Here is a 17,684-nt window from a genome sequence, read left to right as displayed (position 1 = left end):
CATTTTACTTAATTAGCAACATGCATTCATGCTATTATGTAACCAATCTAACAACTAACCAATAATAAACAATTCAAACAACATAATCAACAATTTAACCAATAATCAGATGTTAAAATTTTCGAATTTTTTTTAGGGAAGAACAAAAAAGCAAACATGAGTGTCATGCTGTTGAGGAATACATAGAATGATAAAAAAAATGTAAGAAACTTACTTGATGAAGTGTGATTTGAAGTTGGATGTTGAAGTTGCCGTCAAATTTGCGCAAGAGAGGAAGATGAGAGTTTTGCGGTTTGTTTTTTAAAGAAAATGAAGCTATTGACTTCGTGTGGCTTCTGATTCATATGGAAGGTTACTTCGGTTAATATAAACCGAACCAAATAAGCGAGCGGTTTATATTAACCGAAGTGTATCAAAGGTCAAATTAAATTGGTTCGTACAAACCGAAGTACCCCCAAGGACAAAAACATCAATTTGGGAGTAGAAAAGAAAGGTGGGGGATCGGAAGAGAAAACATCTATAGATAAAAGGCCCACAAGAGCTCATATCTCACACGTCCAATACTCAACCACGCGGGTAGAAAATAATAGGAGAATGAAAATTAAGTGTAATGTCGGACAAAAGAAAGAATAGAAAAGAATGAGTTTGGGTTTCCTCCATTTGTTATCCGTCCATTTATTTTCCATTTAGAGAGATAGACACAAGTGAAGATTAGTGGGTCCACGAATTAGTGGTACTCACTTTTAATGGATCCCACTAATTTTTAATGTGTCTATCTCTCTATAAATGGAGAGATAACAAATGGAAAATACTCAAAACCGGAAAGAATAGCCTCATTTTCATCAAAAACTAAATGTAGATAGTTCGTTAGAAAATGATTAAAAAAATTATTATTAAAAAAACTAAAATGTTTAAAAAAATTATTAATTTCTTTTAAAGTGCACTTCATTACTCTACTAAAAAATGGACTATTAATATATAACGATATTTGAAAGGTATCGGTTGTTTTCCTAATATAATTATTGCACATAAAATTGTATAACCATTCTCGTGATAGTTTTGTAGAAAGAACTTTTTTAAAATATTTTTTTGCATTTTTTATACGGACCTATTTTTAATGTTAGACCCGGGCCTCCAATATGTATGGACGGCCCTAGTTGTAGGATGAACGAGAACATCTTGATTTTCTATGTTGTGCCGGTGAACATAACATGAATACATCAACAACAAAAACAAAAAATTGATTGATCGATCAAACATTACTTGCAATGTCAATGATTCGATCAATTGCTTAATCAACTGAAAGGTGAAAGGAAAGAATCTTGGTCAAACCCGAAAGAAAAACTACTTTAAGATAAGAAGAAAATCATGGGGTTTCGTCTGTCAAATAGTATTGTCCAACCAATTTTTCATTAAATATGAAACTATTAATTAAAGTTTTTTTATTCTCCTTACAGACAGTCATAAAGTGAACTTTCACAAAATATTAGGTGAGGCATATTATTAACCACTTAATACAATCATTTGGTTCTCAAATTATTTGAATGATATAGTCTCGAAATGAGTGAGTCAGTTGGCCGAGAAACGCATGTCAATGCATAATTTTGGCGACTATCTTTAATTGTATAATAGTAAAAATTATAAAAAATTGATATTTTGAAAATACTCATCGAGACGAACCTAACAACATCTTATATGTTAATATTTATTTTTATTTATTAGTAGAAAAATATGGTCAAAACAATATGTATGAATAGTGCATATATTCAAAATGACTCATTCATTTTGGGACGGAGGGAGTACACTATAAGAAAAACTTAATTTCTTAACAAAACTTGTTGAGAACTACTACAAATTGTGTTTTCTGTTAGTGATGGTATTTTACTGAAATATGGAATGTTACTGTTTCTAAGAAAACCACCATGAGGAATGGTAACACCAGCAAGCAATTCCTCAAATTCTTTATCGATGTACAAACCCACCCAAATATGTCTTGGACTAATCCTTTTCTTCTTGTTATCACGAGCTGCATTTCCAGCCAACTCAAGAAACCTTCACATAAAACAAATTTCCAATTAATAAGGTTTAAAATGAAAACGATGTTTCTCAAGTTGACATTATTTATATATACATATTATAATAATTATATATGAACAAAAGGTAGACGGACAACAAGCTGCGCCGCTAAACTTTTTTGGATAGGAAAACTCGATCTTTGAAAAACTGCATTCATTGATCTAGACGACAAATTCAATAATCTCCAACTCGTAGCAACAAAAAATGAAAAAAGGTTATTTACCTCAGCAGCTAGATATTCAAGAACAGCAGCTAAGTATACAGGAGCATCAGTACCAATACGTTGAGCGTATCTACCTTTCTTCAAATAACGGCAGATTCTTCCGACGGGGAATCGAAGACCGGCTCTAGTGGATCTCAACACCGCTTTCTTCCTTGATCCTCCTTTCTTCAATTTTGGAGAAGTATCCATTGCTATTGTGAGAAATGGAAATGGTGAGATAAGAATGGAAAATGCGTTTAGCAAGGTTTTATAGTGCACGGTCGTTGACTCGGTATAAGAATTTTGGATTGAGAAAATTGTGTACCGTTCGACTAGAATTAGTTGTTATTTGTTTCTTAAGAATCGTTCGATTAGAACTTATCTATGGCTCTATGTCACTTGCCTAGTTGTTGTTGTCCCCTCAAACGGACCAATAGGAGCAAAATAGATGGTGTTGACTTTATTATTAGTGACGATTTTACAAGGATTAAAAATTATGTCTTCTTCAACACTCTAAACTCAAAAACTGTCTTCCTAAACACTCTAAACCCAAAAATTACAATGTTTATAAGTTCTAATTCAATTGATAATATTAAATAGGTTAGACATCAATTAGTTTGTATTTAAGACCTTTTGTATAATATATTTATGGATTTTGTTAACGAGTGCTACCTGGCACTCTAAGGAATCTTTTTAAAAGAAATTATTTATCCAAATTGCTACATTTACATTTAAAAATCCGTAAGCAAAAACATATAACCAATTTTATTCCAATGGTGATTACATTAAACAACCTCGTGTGACACGAATTGGAAGCCTCGCACCTACTAAAAAATTTGCTCGAACGCCTTAGGTAGAGGCATGTACGCCTCGTATCCGGAGGCAAAACCCATGAACTCGCGGAGGCAAAACCCATGAACTCAGTAAAAGCTCCGTTTTAAAAGCGCAATCAAACATACTCCACACTTTAGGGATGGCAATTTGACCCATACCCAGAGGGTACCCACAAAAATTACCCACAACGGGTAGGGTAAAAACCCGCATTTTGGGTACGGGCACGGGTATGGGTAATTACCCGCAAAAATGAATGGGTATGGGTGCGGGTACGGGTACCTTAGTACCCACCCCGCCCCATACCTGCATAATATATATTTATTTATTTTATTTATATTATTATATTATAATATATGTAAATCAATTTAAAACAATACAACTCTACTAAACTATTACATATTTTTAATATAAATGTTTATTTATAACATAATATAAAACTAATGTGAATATTTAACATAAATATGAACTTTAACATAAGGTTAGTAATAATTTTGTTTATAATTTTTATTAGTCAATATTAAAATCTTTGAAATTTTTTTAATTCTATTAAAATTATATGATATTTTATAATTGATCAATTTATTTTTAGTAAAAATGCGGGTAACGGGTACGGGTATGGGTACCTAGGTACCCATAGGGTATGGGGACGGGGGCAAAAGTTGTTACCCACGCGGATATGGGGATGGGTACGGGTATTTTTTCAATCTGCGGGTATAGGGATGGGTACTATAGCACCCTACCCATACCCTACCCATTGCCATCCCTACCACACTTCTCACCAATCAACTTCTCAGACTCTCACCATAAATGAAGACAAATCCAAACATGAAACAACATCCAGCAAATAACTACTTTCAGAATCAATGATTCCTTTCATTTCTTCCATTTTTATGTTTCTATTTCTCTTCCAAAAAAAAAAATCCAACTGACATAAAAATTGTTTACATTTTCCACTGTTATCAGGTTGATCTGTTTTCCACCTCCTCGTCTATGATTTTAATTTTAGCAAGGTTTTATTCCTCTTTATAATGATTAATTACTAATTAGCAACACACCTGATAGATCAATTTCACAAAAGAGTGTTAATTCATCAATCAAACCATTGGTTTATTCCAATTTCGGATAAACAAAATAATTTAGCCAGCAACATAATCTTACCTCAAATGGCTGAATTTGTTTACGAATTTTGACAAAACAAAAACGAAAACAATTTTATGCAAACTACTAAACATCATAAATATCAAACATTAAGAACACTAATCAAAAGCAAAAACAGAAGCAAAGAGAAATTTCTAAAAACAAAGATGTTTTCATTGATGAATTAAACTGATACATGAGATCCAAATTACATTGTTTCAACCAAATTAAATAACAGGATCCTAAGCTTAGATATGCACAAAATTCATACTAATTCATTAACCAACCCTAGAATCTAAATCTAAGCTTTCTTAGGAGATTTCTTAGCCTTTGGAGACTTTGGCTCCTTACTAGCAGTAGTAGATCTATCAGTCTTCTTAGGCAAAAGAATTGGGTTAATATTTGGAAGAACACCACCATGAGCAATTGTAACACCAGCAAGCAATTTTCCAAGCTCTTCATCATTCCTCACAGCCAATAACACATGCCTTGGGATTATCCTATTCTTCTTGTTGTCACGTGCAGCATTTCCAGCCAATTCAAGAACCTAAACAAACAAATTAGGGTTTCAGATTCAAAATTCAAAATCCCTAAAAATTAGCAATTAAATTGAAAATTGATTTATATACCTCAGCAGCAAGATATTCAAGAACGGCGGCTAAGTAAACCGGAGCTCCGGTACCAACACGCTGAGCGTATCTACCTTTCTTCAAGTAACGGCCGATTCTTCCGACGGGGAATTGAAGACCGGCTCTAGTGGATCTGGTTACTGACTTCTTCCTTGGACCTCCTCCTTTTCTTCCTCCAGCTCCTTTCTTCGATTTTGGGGAAGTATCCATTGCGAGATTGAAAATTGAAATCGGTGTTTTGTGAAGTGAGAAATGAAGAGTGTGATGAAGATGAAAATGGAAGATGTGTTGGCAAGGTTTTATACTGTCACGGTGGTTGTTAGAAGTTGGATTGAGATAATTGTAGGCCGTTCGATTGGAAATTATCTATGGCTCGGTGTTGCTTACTTGGCGATCCGTGTTTACTAAAATGGACCAATGGGAGTAAACGGTGTGGACTCTTTTATTTTATTAGACTTTGAGTTTTGTCTATTTTTGAAGGAATTAGTCTACTTTTGTGAAAATGTTATACTACTCAATAGTCTCATACTGGAAAATTCATATCGTAGTAAGGTTTTTGTGCGACCTTTAAAAGAGGTGAAGCACAATATCTTCTCAAGAGGTCATACTCATATATTTTAGAATTGTTTTCGCTTAAACACGCTTAATTATAAAGTTTTAATAGGTAGTATAAGTTAAATTTTTTAACTATGAATAATCAACTCAAGTAGTAAAAAAATTGGATTCTTAAGGAAGCATTTCAAGAAAAACTGAATTTCTTAACAAACCTCTCAATAATTTATCGAAGGCTAAAAGCCCTAATAAATATATTACATTTAAAAATTAAATTCAAAAACATTTCATGATGGCAAAAAACTACCAATAAATTCTGCCAATAAATTGAGTTACTTTAAAAAAAAAAAACTGACAGAATACTTACTAACGGCCTCAAGCAGCCAATAAGTTAAGATTTAAAAATAAAAAGCTCAACATATGTGGTTTACGTGTTGAAAAAAATTGGCAAAGCTTAATATTTAAATATTATAAGTATGAGGGTCTTACACCGCCAATAATGCATACATTATTGACGGTTTTTAGCTCTTCTTGGAGATTTTTGGCCCTCAGTAATTCGTTGTTTTTCTTGTAGTGAAGTGGTCACAATTTTCACGAAGATAAGACAATGCTAAATAGTTTTGAAAATTTTGTGTACTATTAACATGGTTAAAAAATAGTATTTAAGTTGATAAAAAAACGTAAAAGTAATTAACATCATATTTATTTCTCTCTAAAAAAAACACAAGAAGTGCGGGTTAAATTGTGCTTTTAAAATGTTTAAGTTCTTAAAATGTTTTTGCAAAGAAACACAAACACGCAGATGAGGAAAGAGAGCAAGAGAAACATACAGATAATTTATCCTGATTCACATCACAAACCTATGTTACTTCAGTCCCTTCACACTTAAAGGATTTCACTTAGATCAGATATCACGTTATATATACCTACTTATACTCTATACAACTTAGCTGAACATATTTTGTCTAAGTATCCACATAAACAACCCTAAGCAGGAACAAAATGTTGACAAAAGTACTGTTGAACCGTAGATTTGGAACCTCAAAGTGCGTAGCCAAGGTAGTAGTGAACAAAATGCAAACATTTGAGGAAGTGAGAGTTTGCGATGTTATGCAACACAAGAGAATAAATTATGCAGTGAGTATTACTGTTGGCAAAGCATGGAAGACAAAGTTGATAGATAACAAAAAGTGTTATTGAAGGAGATGTTGATAAGCAGTATGCAATGATATGGAGTTATGCAACTAAGTTAAAAAGAGTTTGAGCTATTAACACCATCAATGTAACCAAGGTTTGGGTCTCTCTATTTTTATTTTGATGGTTGTAAAAAGGGTTTCCTCCATGTATGCAAACCATTTATTGGAGTTGATGGTTGTCATCTAAAGACAAAATATGGTAGACAACTCCTAATGGTTGTAGTTGATGGTTGCCCAATAACTTTGTGTAAAAAAAACATTCCAAGTCAATAAATCTATGTCACAATCAATAAATTAAAGTCATTTTTTCCGGATTAAATCACAACTTCTTCATTGGGGGTGGATATCCATTGACACCGTCATTTTCCAGAATCTTCATTGCCTTACAACTTTTTCTCCTTCCTCGTCTCTTTGTTATTATTCTATCATCTCTTCCATTTTTCCTTCCCCATCTCTCAATATTCTACCTCTATCTTACCATTTTTCCATCAATTTTTCCTTCTCCCTCGCCATCAAATTTTCTATAATCAGAGGCAAATATGTTTGGTTGTGAATTTTAGAGAGGAAAGGCAACATGCAACTGGTTCGAGTGGTGGATCTAACTGATTTAAGAGTGAATTTGAGAAAGACATCATGTTACGGGCATGGAAGGAATAAAATAGTAGGAGAAAGAGCACCCGAAAGAAAAAAATCCCAAATCGAGTTTGGTTTGGCGCAGAAGCTTGGATTTGTAGCTTCATGTAAACTCGTGTTTGAGTGTAAAATCGCGTTTCAGGGATTCACAATTGATTTTATCCAAACACACAGAAAAACATAAAAAGCACGTTTTGTTGCAGGAAACTCGCGTTTTGGTTCCGAAATGCGTAACCAGACGCTTAGTCATTTAATGTCACAATTTTAGTTGTTATGGATAAGGTGAGTGTTAGGTTGTCTTCTTATGCAAGTGTGCTAGTTGTCTTATACTGATGTGACACCACTTAAAATTGACCATGTGGACTTTACTAACTATTTTATACATTAAGTTTTATTTTACATATTTAAACTTATAATTTTTGTTATTTGCATAATCTCCCCACTTTCAATTAATAATATTTCATATTTCCAAATAAAACTAAATCAATTTATCTATGAAAGAAAACGAAAAATCTCATTTTCAAGAACCTGCAATTAGGGTTCTTGTTCTTCAATGGATCCCAAAAATGCATCTACTCAATCTCATCTCAGTTCAACCAATACACCAATACATCAACAGTGTTTCTCAACTCCCCTACGCGAATTTCCCAAACCAAAATCCTTCACAGTCTTCACAAATCCCTTCGACATAATTGAAGAAGATATCATCGTCTTCCCGATCATCGACGATGACATTTACCATCACCATCGTTTTTTCTCTTCACAATAACCCCTCCTTTCTCAGTTCCAATATTCTCCAATGCCCAAAAGCCAAATCCCCCAATTTTTTTCATTGACAAAGATCAGAAATGATACGCATCTCCAATTTTCGACTCTCTCTAATTTCTATCACTTCTTCAAGTTTCAAGAGTAAGAAATTGGGTACAATTGGGAAAAAAAATTAAATGCTTCATCTTCAATCTTGTATAATCTGAGACGAGAAAACGTGAATTTCTTCTCTGCGATAAATCTTAAATCGACCTTGGAAGGTAAGATGGATTTTTACTTAGAATGGAATTACATGTTGGGGCTTGATAGCTAGAGAACACTCGGATCGATTTTGTATGCTGCAACAACTTTTGAAGACATTGAAGTTTCTCCGTTAGTTGCTGAAATCATCAAATAATATTTTTTTTATAATAAAAAATAAACGCTTTATGATATCATAAAACATTTAATATTATTTTTTCTACTATATCCTTAACTACACATTACTCTCTATTTTTCCAATTCTTTAATTTCCCAATTAGTAAAAAAAAAAGTCATCTACAATAGGAAAAGAAGAACTAGTGGGCTTATAAATGTACCGTTTTGGTCACAATGCAATGTCATGCAAGAGCCCTACTCAAAATTCAAATGCTTTGAAAAGAAATGTAATTTTTAAACTTTGTATTTTGATTATTACTTGTGTTCATGCACTTGTTTTGAGAAAAACTACCAAAAGGAAGTTCAAATGCAAATCTTGAAGCTAGGATCAAGTCAAATTAAAGCAAGTTAATTTAAAGCAATGACAAGTCGAGCTAAAGCATATGCAAGTAAACTTGAAGTTGATGCAAGTTAGAGTTTGTTTGATGATATACCTGATGAAGTTATGTCTACAACACCTAACATTAATTATTGCTGTTATTCCAAAGAAGAACAAATTTGTGTCAAATGTGCATATGACTCCAAAGAAAGACAAAGTTACGTTAAAGTTGTAAAAGACTCCAAAGAAGGACAAAGTCGTGTTAAAGGTGCAGAAGACTCAAAAGAAAGATAAGGATGTGAAAGATTTTTAGAAGCCTCTATTTAGAATTGAACAACATATGGTGCAGAAATATGTGCAATAGGTTCAACAACTTACGAAGGTGAAGAGAAGGTGTAGTGAAAGATTGAAGCTGAAGAAGTTTTGAAAGGCAATTATAGGTCATGGCAAAAAGAAGAAGACGATAATGATTATAAGGACAAATGGAAGCCTGGAACGACAAGAACAATGAGCAATGAAGAATGAAAAACGATGGAATGGAGAAAACGATGATGAACATTGAACCTTGTAACCCTAATTAATGATTTTTTTTTTTTATTCTTTTAGGGTTTGATATGCAAATCCTTCGAAAAAATATACAATTTCTATTTTTAGTCCCTCTAAATTTTTCTTCAAACTTTAGTTCTCTAAATTTTATGTTTTGTTTTCCTTTTTGGTCTCTTTTTTTATTTTTAAAGTTCTCGTATCATATATGGAATAACTTATTTTGAAAACATATTATCATTAAGACTTTAAAATATTTGTTCGTAATAAAACTCGAGTTTTATCTAAATAGATAAATGAGAGGTTAGAGAACCCACTTGATGAATGGATGGAAGAAATGCTCTGAGCATTGAGATGACCGACGATGCAAAAAAAAAAGATGTATCAGTAGAAAACACTTTAACGTCCAAGTTAAGTATAAACTTGAGGTGAATGTAACGATTAGATTAATGCATATCTTGTGAGATTTGTGAAGGTTGTATATATAAGTCAATAAATTTAGAATTAGGTTGGTGAATATGACATTGAACTTAATCTAACCCAAACTTACGGTCCAAAACAATATTATTAATTTAATAATTTAACTATTTTCTCTTTAATTTTTTTTAATTTATCTATAACTTTAAATTAAATAGTTAAATAATCAAACTAATACTAGTTAAACACTTCTATTATTACTATGATTATTATTATTATTTTACTGAATAATTAGTAGTACTTACTTGGTAATAAGTCGTCTACAATAATTGAAGAAAGTAACAAAAAAAAACTCAATAGAAGAAGACGGTATTATGACTATTATCAATCATGCCGTGGCTTTCTATTGGCTCGTTTAAAAGCGCACGGATCAAGGGTAAAACAATCCACAGCCGTAGATAACATACAATCCAACGTCCAGCATTACTTTCACTCCAATTCTCACACTCCTCCAGAAAGGAACACTCCATAAAAGCGCGCTAACATTTCACAATTTCAACATCACATTCCTTCTTCACACTCTGCATCTCAAATTTTCAATTCCCTCATCTTCTCAAAACTCATCTTCAACCACCAAACCCTAATTTCCCAATCTCGAAATGGATTCCACCACAAACACAAAGACAAAGAAAGGTGCCGCAGGAAGAAAAGGCGGAGGTCCAAGAAAGAAGTCAGTCACCAGATCCACCAGAGCTGGTCTTCAATTCCCCGTCGGAAGAATTGGTCGTTACTTGAAGAAAGGTCGGTACGCTCAACGTGTCGGTACCGGTGCTCCAGTTTACTTAGCCGCCGTTCTTGAATATCTTGCTGCTGAGGTATATAAATCAATTTTCAATTTAATTGCTAATTTTTAGGGACTTTGAATTTTGAATCTGAAACCCTAATTTCTTCGTTTAGGTTCTTGAGTTGGCTGGAAATGCTGCACGTGATAACAAGAAGAATAGGATAATCCCAAGGCATGTGTTATTGGCTGTGAGGAATGATGAAGAACTTGGAAAATTGCTTGCTGGTGTCACTATTGCTCATGGTGGTGTTCTTCCAAATATTAACCCAATTCTTTTGCCTAAGAAGACTGATAGATCTACTTCTGCTAGTAAGGAGCCAAAGTCTCCAAAAGCTGGGAAATCACCAAAGAAAGCTTAGATCTGTTTGAATGAATGAATGATTAGTTTATGGATTATGATTGTGTATATCTGAGATTAGGTCTCTGTTTTGTAATAGAAATAGAATTGTTCTTTGCTTTTGAGAAAAGTTTATGTAATTTGGTTCTAATTATCAATTAATCAAATCATTTTGTTTCCTATCATTTTTTGTTGTGGTCTTATTTTTTGAGTGAAACTTATTGATTATATAACTGTTTTAGTGATTTTTAGGAAAACTACCAGACACAACTTGTTCTAGAGATTAAAACTATGTTACCTATATATTTCTAGATTAATTGATTATTTGATTAAGTTTTACTACCTTGTTTCTTTAAAATCCACCATTTTTACCTTATTCATCACTTCTAATTTCCATGATTTGAGCAGTAATTGAATTTTGGCTTTATTAAATTATTTTGAATTTGGTTCAAAATATTATGCGCGATAATTATATTTTTGAAAAATTTCGGGATTTCCCGCACTTTCTTTTTTGGTTTCGTTTTCTTATACTGAGCGGGAATATTGCACTTGGATTAGAAAAAAATTTCTAGTATCTCAAACGAAAAATAATTCGAGTCATTATATTATCTATCTGCTGTACTTTCCAGTCGGTGCCGCAAACATGGCTCATTTTATTAATGAATAATACTAGCAACACACTCTTTAATAAATACACTCCAATACACTCTTTTATTGGTTGAAATTCACATGGGTCCCATAAAAATTTTAACCAATAGAATAGAGTGCGTTAGTTAAAGAGTGTGTTGCTAGCACTCCTCTTTTATTAACAATTATTTTTTTAATTTGGTACATATATACGAGTTCAGATTCTCTCAATTTATTATCCCTCCATTTATTCTTCATTTAGAGAGAGATAGACACATTAAGAATTAATGGGACCCATTAAAAGTGAGTCCCACTAATTTGTGGACCCACTAATTTTTTCATATGTCTATCTCTCTCTAAATGGAGAATAAATTGAGAGATAATAAATGGAGGGAACCTGAACTCCATACATATACATCAGCAAAATTACACTGTAAATCTTTTATTTTAATTATTTGTAACAAATTAATCATTTATCTTTTTTTGTTCATATAGGTCATTTATCTTTATAAATATGTACAATTATCAGTAAGTTTGAGACTTAACTACACATTTGGTCCCTTACGTTTATTTTAAGTTTCAATTTGATTTCTTACGTTTAAAAAGTATCAATGAGGTCCCTTACGTTTTCATTATGTTTCAACTTAGTCATTTCCATTAATTTTGTCACTAACACCGTTTGAACTATACACGTGTCGGTGTTTCCAAATGTTCAATGCCACATGTTACAAAACCGAAGGAAAGTTGAGTGCCATCAATTGGTTAATATTTCAAGAACTTGTTTAACTGTTCTTCCATCAGTAGCCACATGCATGGTGCAATAATACAATGGATCCATCATTCCGCAGACAACCTAACCAGTAAAAAAGTTCCATGTTCTGAGCCTCACAGAAATTTCTGAAGGTTGCACAAATATTTTTAACTCTAGCAGCACCAAATAATAACCGATAAATTTGGTAATTGAACTTCTTTCCGCTTAGTAGAATGTGGTTAGAGTATAATAAAAGGAAGGACATGATTTAAAGTCATCCTGTGAAATATTAGTAATGCTGGGATCAGCTTAGCCCGGACAAGAAATCTAAGCTCATGCACTTGAATATCCACAAACTTCTTCATGAAGAGAACACAATCCTCCCCAACCGCAGCATCAATTTTTCATTGAGGCATACATTGGGGGATAAAAGAAGTTTATTTCAATTGCATCCTACAAGAATATCAGGGGGATCAGCTATCATAACTTTGAAAAAAAATAAAAATTATAAAGCACAGCCAAAAGGTAAGTGGACTCAGAGGGGTCGGTTATCAAATGAAGGTTCATTTTTTCCCTTGCACAAAGGTAACTCGACTCAATATTCAATGGCATTTCAATTAGGAGTTTGTAGCACACAAACATCAACTGCTGCTAGTGCTACCTAGTAAAAACTAGTGAACTCCCTCCCGGCCACCCTATTACTTTTCACATTTCAGTGGCCAGATGCACAAATAGAGTGTTCACTTTTTGTTACTATTTCATAGCAGATGTCTCTCTATCTATCTGTCTCTTCAAAAAGGCAAAGGCGAGAATAATGGATCATGGTGAGAAGAAAGGAAACAAGTGTTTAACCAATGCTTGAAGAATAAAATAAAAGGAATTAAGGGAGTGCATATTTATATAAATGAAACCAGATTAACAACCAGAAGTACAGAGTTACAATGTTCTAGGCATAAAAGTTTGAAGGAAGAGGAAGCAAAAAGTGTGGGCAGCCTTATAGGGATATCCATGAAATTATGCATAGGGTGGTGTTTATTGATATGGCAAGCAGATGTAAACAACTGATATAAAAATAATATAACAGCACAAATGTGCACATAAACACAAAATTAGGGTCACTCAAAACCGAGAGTACAATGAAATAACTCATCTAATATTAATTTGTTGAAAAATTGGATTTGTGAATAGAGACCAAGCCAACAAAAACCAAATCACAAAAGGGACAAACCAGTCCCAAATCTATGACCATAAAATCAGGGCTCATGCGAGAGGGGATGAAAATTTTACCCTTAGCAAAGGTGTTGTGGATGATGACGAGCAAAACAATATCGTAGACCTCATCTTCCAGGTCTGAAGCACCATGAAGCGAGTGGTGTGACCATCATTTGTTGTCACCGTTGTTGTCGTCACGCCAAAAAGAACACACGACAACAATCATTGTAGATCCATTACTTTGAGGCTGCACAAAGCTGTTAATGTATTGTACTACTACTACTACCACTACCAATAGTCTTTGCACGAGCAACTTCCATCCTCAAAACAGTGAAACCTATTTGAATCTCTCACTATTATTTTTCTTTGAACAATCTTTGATATATATTTCATGGCAGTGTGACAGTCTACACAAGTTCTTAAATTTTTAAAAACCTTGATTGGAGTTCCTGGTGGAGTTGAAATGATTCCAAAGGCAACAGCAAGCTTCTCACTGTGGTAAAAAATGTTTTGCTCTTTCTGCTCCTCCTCCACATCATGTAGCACAAAGTTTGTGTCTGGAACATAGCCTTCTTCCTTCATTTTCTTCGAGAGTTCTCCTAAGTATTCATGTATATCACTTATTTTGGGGTGAGATGTATCTCCTACTAAAAACACGTGGACTTGTCTTTTAATCTCAACCCAGCTCTTACCTGGCTTCTTTACTATTCCCTGATTGTCCATATCCTTCCTAACCTTAGAAACTTCAGTCCACAGACCAGCATTAGCATAAATATTAGCCAGGGTGATATAGGTAGCTGGATTCTCTGGTTCTATCTCAAATAATGCCTTTGCTGCTCTTTCGGCTAGTTCAATGTTCTCATGTATTCTGCATCCTCCAAGTAAGGATGCCCAAAGGAATTTATCAGGCTTCATGGGCATGTTATCAATAATATTCTCTGCCTCGTTGAATCGTCCTGATCGTGCCAATAAATCAATAACACATGCATAATGATCTGCAGTATGCACCAATCCATGCTTCTCCTTCACTGAATGGAAATACTCCAACCCTTTATCCACTAATCCAGCATGAGTACACGCGGAAAGAACTCCAACAAAGGTAATTTCGTCGGGCTTTGTGCCCGACCGAAGTAGTAGTTCAAAGAAATGAAGAGCCATGTCGGGTTGACCATTCTGAGCATATCCAACAATTAGAGAAGTCCATGACACCAAATCTGGGCGAGGCATCTGGTTGAACACCCTTCTCGCAATTTCAGTGTTCCCACACTTTGAGTACACATGGACAAGAGCACTCGCAGCAAACGAACATGGGTCGTACCCTACTCGTGTCATGTATCCGAGAACCTCCTTTCCCACACGTTCAGCAGCAAGATCGGCACATGCATTTAAAACACCAGCAAATGTATACTCATTTGGTCTAACACCTGACCCCATCAAATCTCTGAACAAAGAAAATCCCTCTTTTTTTCTTCCATCTTCAAAGCATCTATGAATCATGGTAGTCCACGAAACAACATCTCTATTAGCCATCTGATCAAAAATACCCCTAGCCTCATCTAAGCTCCCACACTTGCCATACAAATCCAAAAGAGCTGTCCAAACCACCTCATCCAACTCCAACTCAGTCCTTATCAAATAACCATGAATTTCCTTCCCAAGACGCAAACTCGGTATAGCAGCAGCAGCAGCCAAGGCACTGGACAACGTAAACATATTAGAATTCAAACTCTCATTCTCCTGCATCATTCTAAACAAATGCAGAGCTTCCCTATGTCGACCATGACTAACATAACCAGATATAACAGCATTCCAAGAAAAATTATCTCTTTGCGGCATTTCATCAAACAGTTTCCTAGCTTTTTCAAACTGACCACGATTAGCATAACCCGATATCATTGTATTCCAAGAACACAAATCCTTTTGAGGCATTTCATCAAACACCATCTGGGCATCAATAAAACTCCCACATTTGAAATACATATGAAGCAAACGATTGGAAATAACAATACCAGGAATAAATTTAGAAGCTTTAGTATGAGCATGAACAGTCTTACCCAGTTCAAGAAATCGATGACGAGCACAAACAGAAATGAGAGTGGAGTATAGACGAGGAGAAGGTTGATGAATGCGATGGAGTAAATCAACGGCTTCCTTGATGCGTTTCTGTTGACAAAGGACATCAATGAGCTCTTCGAATTTGCGGTGGTCGGAAAGACAAGAGAGGGTGGAGTTTCTGGAAGAGGGATGGCGGAATTGAGAGGAAGAAGAAAATGCTCTCCGAAATGCCATCGGAAAATGTTTCCGGAACTCAGTATCACGATCGCGAACGGTTCTTTGTTAACGGAACATTAATGTTTATATCTACGTAAATAAATTTGGGTCTTGTTAACATGTGCCCTTAGGGCACATGTTAAGATATACCAAAATAGAAATTCATCATTTAATAATACAAGAAATTTAATGCTTCAAAAGTCAAAATACACAAATTAGCATTTAATAATTTCTATTTTTGCTTCCTTAACATGTGCCTTAAGGGCACAAGTTAACATTCTCCAATAAATTTCTATAGTCGGATATAATAATTTGTGTCAAAATTAGTGACATAAAAAGAGTTTATATTAATATACCATAACATACTCTTCTTATAATGTATGTATACTACCTAAGTCAAAAAAAAAAAAATGTATGTATACTGACATAATTTTTTTTTTTTTGATAACCATGTATACCGACATAATTAGTGACATAAAAAGGGTTAATACATGTGAACTTTGACATGTCAACGATCTTTTCATGTCTAACTTAGAAGGTAGGTTTACTATGAAAATTTAATTTTTGTTTTCAAATTCTCAATTATTTACCTCTCTCGATGATTATGTGCAACAAAATACGGTTGTTGTGTGTGACTATTTTCTCTGGTGTAATGAAGCTCTAGATATGTTTTTGGCAGACGTAACATTCAAGCATTTAAGGTTGATGGTAAACTGTTGGCAAATGTTGATCAAATAATACTAGCGCATAAACAATAATCCAAGATTATGGAAAAACATAATGAGGTAATGAGAAAGCTTATGAAAGAGGTTGAAGGTGTCTTTGATGATCAAAATCAGCTATCAGAGTGGATGTGGTGAAGCTTACGAAGAAGATGGATAATGTAATTTTACAACAAAATCATCCGGTAGAGTGTATGTTGAACTGAAGGTTATGGAGAAGATTGATGCATAAACAATTAAAATATTGTCTTATGTTTATGCGTTTCATCATGATGTTGTTTGTTGCCTTGTGGATTGGTAGACGCACTGCTTATGAATGAATCATACTCAATATGTTTTATCGTGAAGTTGTCTTTTGTATTTTGAGGGTTCATTTACCCATAAGTGACAAAAGTCGGGGACTAATTTAATCATATACTTCGGTACTTTCATCATCTTTAGCCAATTCATCATATTTAACTACTGCACCATCACCATTTGCAGTTGTACTATTTTGACTACATGGTAGAGACACAATTTCTTCAACATCATTAAAAAGGTGGTCACAATATATTTCAATCTTGTTCTCAAACAGCATGACCATCCTTGACTCTGTTAGTTAATTTATATTGACGGAGGGGCTATCTTTATTAACTTTTTGAAAATTGAGAAACAACATGAAATTTCATTAATTTGGAGGACTAAATTACCAATTTTGCAAAAGTCAAGAATCAAATTGAGCACTTACTCTATTATTAAAGATTTATTGTTCTTACCGTAAAAAAAAGACTTATTGTTCTATACTATCTTTATAATATTGCAATATTTCTAGCAGGGTGTGGTTATGGTGCATAAGCCCAAACTTATGCACCATGCATAAACATGCTTCCTACACCCACCATATTTGCTTCTTACACCAAAAGTCAACCAAATGTCAGCCCAAGCCCAAAATTAGGCAATCCATTACTCGCGCGCCCCCCATATACTACCCCATTACTTGCGCCCCCCCTTTTGCTTAGCGCGCCCCCAATTTTTTTCCCTCCTCCAAACTTCTAGCGCACCCCCCAAATTTCTAGCGCGCCCCCCGTTTCCAATTAAATAATAACTTTTGTTCCTTTGAAGTATATATTATAAAAATCCATTTTTAATTAATTTTCGTCATACACCCCCTCGAAGCCCAACATAATAACGAATGGTTCATGTATATATAAAGCATAC

The 17,684-nt window shown here is 34.0% G+C and overlaps 4 protein-coding genes across 4 annotated transcripts; 1 reads left to right on the top strand and 3 right to left on the bottom strand.

Moving 5' to 3' along the window:
• Window positions 1–1,795: 1,795 nt before the first annotated feature.
• On the bottom strand, window positions 1,796–2,488 carry LOC123896656 (probable histone H2A.1). Its single transcript, XM_045947020.1, has 2 exons — window positions 2,300–2,488; window positions 1,796–2,042 (listed from the first exon to the last, which is right to left on the bottom strand). The coding sequence occupies exons 1-2, from the start codon at window positions 2,486–2,488 to the stop codon at window positions 1,818–1,820; spliced, it is 414 nt and encodes a 137-aa protein (XP_045802976.1). The 3' UTR covers window positions 1,796–1,817.
• A 1,913-nt stretch (window positions 2,489–4,401) lies between these two features.
• Window positions 4,402–5,165, bottom strand: LOC123897525 (probable histone H2A.2). Its single transcript, XM_045948201.1, has 2 exons — window positions 4,879–5,165; window positions 4,402–4,796 (listed from the first exon to the last, which is right to left on the bottom strand). Exons 1-2 carry the CDS (start codon window positions 5,086–5,088, stop codon window positions 4,551–4,553), a joined length of 456 nt encoding a protein of 151 aa, XP_045804157.1. The 5' UTR covers window positions 5,089–5,165; the 3' UTR covers window positions 4,402–4,550.
• Window positions 5,166–10,273: 5,108 nt separating this feature from the next.
• LOC123897363 (probable histone H2A.2) lies at window positions 10,274–11,089 on the top strand. The gene is made up of 2 exons (XM_045947967.1): window positions 10,274–10,598; window positions 10,681–11,089. The coding sequence occupies exons 1-2, from the start codon at window positions 10,383–10,385 to the stop codon at window positions 10,924–10,926; spliced, it is 462 nt and encodes a 153-aa protein (XP_045803923.1). The 5' UTR covers window positions 10,274–10,382; the 3' UTR covers window positions 10,927–11,089.
• A 1,074-nt stretch (window positions 11,090–12,163) lies between these two features.
• Window positions 12,164–15,865, bottom strand: LOC123897362 (pentatricopeptide repeat-containing protein At4g37170-like). Its single transcript, XM_045947966.1, has 2 exons — window positions 13,570–15,865; window positions 12,164–12,735 (listed from the first exon to the last, which is right to left on the bottom strand). Exon 1 carries the CDS (start codon window positions 15,781–15,783, stop codon window positions 13,783–13,785), a length of 2,001 nt encoding a protein of 666 aa, XP_045803922.1. The 5' UTR covers window positions 15,784–15,865; the 3' UTR covers window positions 12,164–12,735; window positions 13,570–13,782.
• Window positions 15,866–17,684: the final 1,819 nt, after the last annotated feature.

The sequence above is a fragment of the Trifolium pratense genome, linkage group LG7, assembly GCF_020283565.1.
Source record: "Trifolium pratense cultivar HEN17-A07 linkage group LG7, ARS_RC_1.1, whole genome shotgun sequence".
NCBI lineage: Eukaryota > Viridiplantae > Streptophyta > Magnoliopsida > Fabales > Fabaceae > Trifolium > Trifolium pratense.
The sequence above is the reverse complement of the archived record's forward strand: the minus strand, read 5'-3'. Positions and strand labels throughout refer to the sequence as shown.